The sequence below is a fragment of the Fukomys damarensis genome, unplaced genomic scaffold, assembly GCF_012274545.1.
Source record: "Fukomys damarensis isolate Sample0158 unplaced genomic scaffold, DMR_v1.0_HiC HiC_scaffold_24, whole genome shotgun sequence".
Classification (NCBI taxonomy): domain Eukaryota; kingdom Metazoa; phylum Chordata; class Mammalia; order Rodentia; family Bathyergidae; genus Fukomys; species Fukomys damarensis.
The window spans coordinates 3,462,822-3,471,246 of NW_022900936.1; the positions used below are offsets into that span (position 1 = coordinate 3,462,822).

General features: G+C 59.8%; 1 protein-coding gene across 1 annotated transcript in view; it reads right to left on the reverse strand.

Moving 5' to 3' along the window:
- Positions 1 to 1,841, reverse strand: part of Prdm15 (PR/SET domain 15) — a 29,941-nt gene extending 28,100 nt beyond the window's left edge. Inside the window, exons 1-3 of the mRNA XM_010636602.1 lie at positions 1,791 to 1,841; positions 1,271 to 1,364; positions 228 to 503 (exon numbers count right to left, since the gene is read on the reverse strand). Coding sequence (XP_010634904.1) covers positions 228 to 503; positions 1,271 to 1,364; positions 1,791 to 1,827 — 407 coding nt within the window. The 5' untranslated portion in view covers positions 1,828 to 1,841. The remainder of the gene's footprint in view (positions 1 to 227; positions 504 to 1,270; positions 1,365 to 1,790) is intronic.
- Between the last annotated feature and the right edge of the window lie 6,584 nt (positions 1,842 to 8,425).

Sequence of the window (8,425 nt, forward strand, 5' to 3'; positions counted from 1 at the left end):
TCCGTCCCGCACCCCGACCGGCCCGCCCGCCTGCCTCCACTCCCACTTTCTTTAACACATCGAGGGCCTTTCTTCCCGCCTTAACTCTGTCTGCTGGGGAGGATGCTCAGGTTTCAGGGTCTTTCCTGAACCTTGTTTTCGTTTTTCTGAGACGGTCTCGCTGGGCTCAGACTGGCCTCCAACTCACAGTGATCCTCCTGCCTCAGCCTCCCCGGTGTTAGGGTCACAGGCGTGCAGCACCACGCCGGGCTGGGGTGGCCAGGCTTTGGACTGGCCTGGTGTCCCCAGCACGCGGGTGACCCAGAGTGGGGTCACACTCACCACCCTGCCCCGCAGGCAGCGCCGTTACCTTCAGCGGAAACGCAGACTCCTTCTCCCACTTGGCCACCCTCCTGGACTCGAATGGGCCGAACTGCGTGCGCTTGACCAGCTGGGTGACGGCGAACACGCCCTCGGCCCCGTCCTCCAGGCGCCGGATCTCCAGGCTGGACGGCAGGGAGGACCTGGGGGCAAGGACAGCACTCGGAGACGCCCGCACCCCTGGGTCAGCTTCTATGTTTGGAGTCTCCAGTGACTGCAGCCCACGCGCAGTCATCCCCCAGTGGCCTCAGTGCCGCTAAAGGGGCCTAGGTCAGGGAGGACTTGCCAGGGCCTGTGGCAGAGCAGCGGTTTACTAAACCCCTGAGGATTCTGGGTGTGGGTGCTATAGACAAGAACTCGGTGCAGGCATCCCAAGGGGGACAGGCGGGGGAGCGGCACGGTTCCAGGAGCCAAGTGTTGTGGAGACCAGGAAAGGGTTTCTGGCTAGGCTGAGGCAGGCTGGTCTCCCAAGGATGTGGGCTTGCTAAGTAGGCCGGGTCACAGGCAGGATGCCGTGTGGGAGGAGGGCACAGGACTAAGGGCTAGGACCTTGGCACAGGGTAAGGCCAGGGGCAGCACGAGAAGCATCCAGAAGTGAGGGGACACGGGGTGCAGGGGCGCAGGGCCTGAGATCCAGGCGCCTCGAGGGTCCCGCCCGAGCGAGCAATGGGCTCAACGGCTGCTCGTGGGCAGCAGGACCCCAAAGTTGTGCAGCAGGGATTACGGCCCGGTGAGCTGAAACACCTACTCGGTGGGTGGTTACGGCCGCAGGCCTGGGAATGGCGCTGAGGGGTTGGGGCACCAGCACACCTCGCAGGGCAACGCGTCGCCGCCACCCAGCCACCCGGCCACCTGGGGTCCCCGCCTGGAGCTCCTGCTCCTTCAGACCTGGCTCTGGAGTGCCACTCACCTCGCCCTGCTCAGCACAAAGGAGTCCTTGACCATGACCACGGGCCCCAGCTCAGGACACTCGGAGTCGTGGTACTGGCTGCAGTCTTCACACCCTACAGGCAGAGGTGGGGTCAGGGAAGGGGACACCCTGCCGGGGTGGGGTGACCCAGAGGCCTGAGGTGCAAGGTGGACACACCCAACAGGGTGAGGCTGCAGGACAGCAGAAACAGGACACGCCTTCCGAGGAGGAGCCTTCCTGGGCACTTTCCCGGCACTGTAGCCGGCGTGGTGGCCACAATCAGTGTCCCCAGGACCGGGATCCTTAGCAGTCACCTGTTTATCCTAAAGCTAGTGTCCCTCCCGCTTTTTCATTCGTGGACGGGCTTTCTGAACTAAGCACTGCCTCTGCACTGTGCTGCACTGTGCCCCCCTCCTCCGGGAAAGGCCTCCGGGTCAGGCCACACCCACAGCACAGTGTGGGACCCCATTAGCACCAGCACCAGCACCAGCAAGCAGCCCGCAGGTCCACGGTCACTCACAGATGAACATGATCTCCTCACTGCCGTCCTCAGCCATCTCTGACACCTGTCCAGGACACAAGAGCCAATCAGCAAGGAGCTTTTACCATGGCAACCTAATTATCTAATCTTTTTTGTTTTGGGTGCCAGCATCTGGCTGTGTAGCTCAGGTTGACCTCCAATCCACCTCGCAGTCCTCCTGCCTCAGCCTCCCAGGCGTGTACCATGGATCCAGCTATGAACTCGACTTTTAAAAACTCCTACCAAGGCCTCTTCTGGACTGTGCAGGGATGTTCCACTGTACTTTCAGTGGAACAAAGAGTGGGGCCTCCTGATTAGAGGTCATTTGAGATGTTTTCGCAACCAAACACTGTTTTAAAATAAAAGCAATGGATTTGAACAGCCTTACAACTCCCAGTCTTTGGGAACTCAGACTGATTTTCATACGAGCCATCAGTTTCCATTTGTAAAAACTAGAGACCATATATATTTTTTTTCAACAGACTCTTGCTATGTAGTTGAGGCTGGTCTTGAACTCACTTTGTAGTCACGCTGGCTTCAACCGTGCAGTGATCCTCCTGCCTCAGCCTCCCGAATGCTGGGATTGCAGGCATGAGCTAACACATCTGGCTTCTAGACACCATTTTGAAAAGCCACTTTTTATCTTCAGCCCCCCACCCTCCTGGCCAGGAATTCTTGGGGGCAGCCATGTCCAACCCAGACTTCTTTCAGCTTCTCACCCATGCCAGACACCTCAGAAATGCCGAGGTTAAGCAAGCACGGCATCATGGGGGGCTCTCTTTCTCCCACATGAGCCCCTGTCACATCTGCCCGTGTCTATTTCCTATCTGTCCTTGGCACGTCACTCCAGGAGCCTGTCCATCCCAGGCAGCTGAGCACAGCCTGACCTCCCATCAACACATATATTTGTTGAGCAACCCAGCCACAGTCCACTCTGGGACTCAGACTACTAAACTGAAAAACGGAAATAAAAACACTCGCCTCACAGTTGGGGCAGAACATAAAGCAAACGCACCATCTGTGCCCCCAAGTAACAATCCGCACCCCGAATCCTTCCTGCATCCTCCTTCCTGCCCTGCCTCTCCGGGGTAAACAGCCGGAGGGTCTGTGGTGGAAATGCAGGGTCACAGGAGGCCATCCCAAACCCACAGCCAGGCCCGGCAGAATAGGGTCCCCACAGAAGCCGCCAGTGAGGGCAGGAAAAGGGTCTGTCCTGGTCTCACGTGTCACAGAAGCCCAGGTAAATCACGGGCCCGGCTACCTCTCCCTGGCCCTGTCCTACTCCGCGTCTCGGTCAGCCACGTCTTCCACACCCCGTGGACACGTCCCCTCCCCGCAGGGCCACCAGGAGCGGACCCCACGGAGACGGCTTTGGAAGAAGCTACAGCAAGGGCGGGACCCGACCTGGAGTGCCAGCCTCACTCTCACTCTACCCGTGTACCATGCCTGCCTGTGACAGCCCTCCAAGCGTGGCCTCTGACATGTCCGCTAGGTGCAGGGACAGAGCGCACCATCCCCCGGGCAGGGAGCAGCAACACGGGTCTCTTCAGAGTCTCTGCTCTCCTGACGGAGGCCGCCCCTTCCTGCTCCCAACATTCTTTGCAGAAGTCACTCCAGACTCCCACAGGCCGTGAGGTCCCCAAACGAGGGGCTGCAGAAAGTGGCATCTCAGTTCAGGCACAAGGAGAGGAAAGGACTGAAAAGTGAGTGTGGCCATGGTAACCACCAGTCCTGGGAAACCCACCTTCCACCAGTGGGTCTCCCAAGTGTGGTCCCTGGATCAGGAGCGGCAGCACTGTTGCTGCCTGGAATTTCTTGGAAACAGGAAGCCTGGGCCCCACCTGGCTCTGCTGCGTCCCCTCGGGCGGCCCTCCCAGTGACGGTGACGGAGCCCCGCTTCCCCTGAAGCTCCAACATTACATGACAACTGCGGAAAAGGGAGTAAGCGCAGCTGAGCCTGGTGAGGGGTGAGACCTGGACACCCCAGCCAGACGGCGGGGCGAGGGCCGAGCTCAGGCTCCGGTTCTCCACAACTGGACCTGCGCGCAGTCACGGACGGCAGGCACGGAAACAACTCTGGAAGAGGCAGCTGGAGGGAAAGGGACTGGGCTTTGGGACGGGTGCAGCGGGGAACTGGACAGGGAGCCCAAACCCCCCGCCTGAGCACCCAGCTTTCACCTGTGACAAAGGCAGACGCAACTGAACGGAGCAGGCAGACGGGGCTGGGACCAAAGAATGAACCATGACCTCAGGTCTCATAAAAATTAACGCAAAATGCACCCGGCTTAGGACATAAACATTACGACTTATTAGAAAAGCAGAAGCCAGTCTTCAGGATCCAGAGCTGAATAGGCTTTTTTTTGGTTGTTGTTGTGCATCAGGGATTGAACTCAGGACCTTGCATGTGCCAGGCAGGCAAGGTGCCACTGAGCTACATCCCCAGCCCACAGGGCTGGCTAGTTTTGAGTGCTTTCAGGACTGTTCTTTTGGTGCGGCGGCTATGATCTGCTCACCAAGTCCATCCTCTTCCTAACCCAAGTCTGACAGTGACACTGTGTCCTCCGTTCGGCTTTGCCACTCCGGGAGGCGCCCGGCTGAGGGATAGGAGCACTTGCCTAATACGAGGCCCTAGGGTTGATCAGCACTGCAAATAAAAACCCAACATCTTTACGTGCTGGGGTGGAGCCTGTGAAGTTGCAGAAACCCTGCCTGTCACGCACAAGGCAGTGACATTCCGCACGGAATAACACCGCAAGTCCAAGGTTCATGTTGTGTCTGTGCACATCTAACTACCTTAGCACGACCGATGGCTCAGACGCCTGTCAAAAAGCACATGGCTGGAGTGGTGGCGCACACCCATAATCCCAGCACTCAGAGGGCTGAGGCAGGAGGATCACAGTGAATCGGAGGCCAGCTGGGGCTAGAAGGTGAGTTCAAGACCAACCTAAACTTCATAGCGAGACCCTATCTCAAAAACAACAACAACACAATCTTGTCTACAGCCATAAAGTATCTTGGAAGATTCAAGTATACCATTTTAATCACATTTTATTCAACCCTATATATATGTGTGTGTGTGTGTGTGTGATATTACATTTCAACATGTAATTAATATAAAAATTTGGAAGCAGTTTCTTTCCCCCCGGACAACCGCATCTCCAGCCCAGCTCTGGGGCCCAGGGACTTCAGCTCATGCAGAAGGGGATGCCCTCCCCGTTCGACCCAGGCCTTGGCAACAAGATGAGAAGGACCGTGGGGTCCACGGGTAGCAGATCCACTCTAGGAGAGCTGGGTGCTGGAAATTCTGGGCCTCTGCTGGCATCGACTGCACGGTCAGCCACAGGATGCTGGGGACCCGGCTGCCGCACTCCCTGGACCTCGGTCTCCCCATCTCTGCTCCAGGGGCTGGGCCATACCCAGTCCGAGTCTCCTGGCACCTGTTTAGACCCCAGGCCACTGCTGGCCCCGCCCACGAGGTACCTCCCTGCCCCTCAGTGAGACTCTGGCTACGCCCAGGGCTCTCTGTCTGTGCAGCCGCAGGCCTGGCCAGCATCCAGAGTGCCCTGTCCTCAGTCTCCAGCACAGCACCAACTGCCCAGCCTGCTCGCCTGCAGGGGCTGTAGCTCTTGCTCCACTTGGTCTCACTCCAGGTGATGCGCCTTTGGGGAGGGCACCGGCACTTTCACTCGGGACAGTGGACGAAGCACCCCACCAGCCTTCAGCTCCCAGCCTCACAGCTGCGATTTCCTTCCAGCCAGCAAGGCCTGGTGTGAAACTCCCACCCCAAGCCCTCTGGCAGCTCTGCTTGGCTTGATGAGCTTTGATCTGAGATCTCCTGGATGGGACTTTCTTTTGTTTTACTTTTTGAGTCAGGATCTCATGATGTAGCCGAGACCAGCCTCGAATTGCAGCGATCCCTCTGCCTCAGCCTCCCGAGTGCTGAGATTACGTGTGTGACATCCTACACAGCTGGTACTGTTTCTAAGTTCTTCTGTTCTCTTTCTGATCTTCTTAGATTCATCTAAGATGCCATCTGGATTTCTAACTTCACTTTTGGTTCTTCCAGAGGAGAGAAAGCCATGCCCTCTCCCACCTAAAAAGGGAAACTGAGGCAGCGTGGGCTTCAGCAGGACTGGGGCCCTCCCAGGGGACTCAGAACTAAGCAGCTGGTAGGGACGAGCGTCCTGAGCACCCTGTCACGGTGCTGAAGCGGCACTGATGCCCGGCTTGTGGCCTAACTTCATGGCATGTGCATGGCGGTGGGAGCCGCCCAGGGTGCTTCTCCAGGCAGGCTCGAGGGCAGGTGTGGCCCTGTCCCAGGGCGAGAGCGCGGGCGAGACCCCAGCTCCAGTCCGGGCACTGGGCACAGCAGCGGGAAGCCCTCTCCTGGCCAGCAGACTTCTCCCTTGTCACGCACTTCCGTTCCCGCGAGCCCCTCCCTCCCAGCTCCGCCCCGAGACCCCAGACAGGCACATGGAGAGGACTGCGGGGGCTGCTCCCCAGGTGGGGTGGGATGGGGTGCCCACCCCGCCCTGGACACCCTGTCTTCCGGAGTCCTCGGTCCCGCCTCCCTCCCTCTGCACACGCACCAGCCCCACAGCCTCCCGGCCAGCTTGACGCCTCTGCACCACATGTGGGCTGCACTCAGGGACAGCACCTCCTCATCTGGACCCAGCGCTGCGCGGGACCCAACTCCCACCCTGCCGTAAGCACCGCGCCAGCAAACAATGGCCCTGGTGCTGCGACACAGAGGCCAGCCCAGAGGAGCCGCCCTGCCTGCAGCCCACCAGCAACTGTCTTCAGAGAGGCAGCCACACTTCCCCAAATGCCCGTCCCCACCCCACACACGTGTGTGCAAGTGACCGACGCCTGCCGTACACTGAGCTGAATCCCGTCGGTGCTGTGGGCCCATGGCTGAGCCGCCTCCTTGTGGATGGAGCCGTGGCCCGGTAGCACTCTCCGGACACGGCTGCAGGGTCACACGTCCGTCCCTGGCCGGGACACGGTTCCTCCAGGGTGGACGGGACACTGTCCTCCTCTGCCCTGCTGCACAGGAGACAGCGGGGGCTCTGAACTGCAGAGGGCCTCCGAGCGGCAGGGCCATGGGACGCAGGACCACAGCCACCCCAAGGCTGGGATCAGGTCGAAGGGGCAAGCCCCCGAGTGTGGCGGAGAGGGAGACGAAGGCCGGGCTAGGGCCCCGCAAGGCAGGCAAGGGCTCTGGGAGCAGAGGACAGCCCAGACAGCGCACATCCCCACCAGGCCCATCGGCTGCTGGGTCCCTGAAGCAGATCCAGGACCTGGCTCTATTTTCAGTGCTCGGCACCCCTGGGCGCTGCCTGCTGTCCAGGCCTGGCCCGGATTCAGCCCAGGACCGGTCAAGCCCACCCTGATGCCAGCGAGGCCCTTCACGGCACGAGTCTCTGCTCAAGCGGCCCCACCTCAGACCCGGCTCTGGTCCCCGAGGTCAGCCCTGCCCCTTCTTCCTGCCTCCCTTTGCTTTGTGCCCGCACCACCTGACACTCATCGCTTGCTGTCTACACAGCCTGTCCCACCTGACTGCCCACTGGGTCTGCCAGGCCCGGCCCCTCTCTGGCACATGCTAGGCGGTCAGTATGTATCTGTATGCACACGTGATGGGCATGCAAATGTTCCCCTGCACACGCAGACGCTGCGAGGGAGCCGGACAGGGGTCCACACCATCACAACCTTGGAAGCAGCTGTGATCCGCCCTTCCAGCTGAGGACCCAGGCTCCTCCTCCTCAAATCCAGCGCTCCTAAGAAGAACTGGTCGCCTGGCAGTGGCAGTGATTTCTTAATTTATTAATTTGTCTCCTGGAGAAACAAGAGTCACAGCTGCTTCCAAAACGGAACACGGTAGTATATTCTTGGCTGGCAACGTTTTTGCAAAGTAGGAATCAGATATAAAACCAAAAACTCTAGAAAGAAAATTCAGCTGTGTTTCCCTTTGGCAATCCCAAGGCTAACCCCACCAGGTCCGACCAGCTCCCTGGGAGGCCGGGATCAGAGCAGGGGAGCTGGGAAAACGTGGAGCAGGTGACAGCAGTGAGGTCTGGAACAGAGCGTGGCCAGGGTGGGATCCGGCCCTGGGAGCAGTCAGGCATGGCTGCACTCTCCCGGGCGGCTGTCCTGGCCACCTCTTAGGCTCCCTCACAGGGCCAGGTCACCTTCCTTGTCCCTGGAGGGACCCCAGGACCAGTCTCGGCTCTCCACGCCCACCTGGCGGACCTGGGTTCCTGGAGCGGCTGGGGGGATGTGGGTTCTGAAGGTCTGGAGCAGGCACTGGTCCACATGTCCCGTGTCCCATGTGCTACTACCATGCTCCCGCTTCCTCCCGCAGGGGTCACTTCCAGGGTGTGGAAAAGGTGGGGGCCACCTCGGTGGCCGCACAGGGGCGGGGCCCAGGAAGCACCTGCCCAGGAGTAGCTCTCTCCATCCGGGGTCAAACTCACCCCCGGGACCCTGGGGTGCACCGCCCAGCCCTTCCCCGGGAGGGCGCGTGTCACCTGCTAGCCCTCCCCCACCCTCTCAGCCACGAAACATTCAGGAAAGTAATTAGCAAAGGGTCCTGGGGAGCCGCACCGGTCTCTGCTCTTGTACACCCCAAAGGGGCT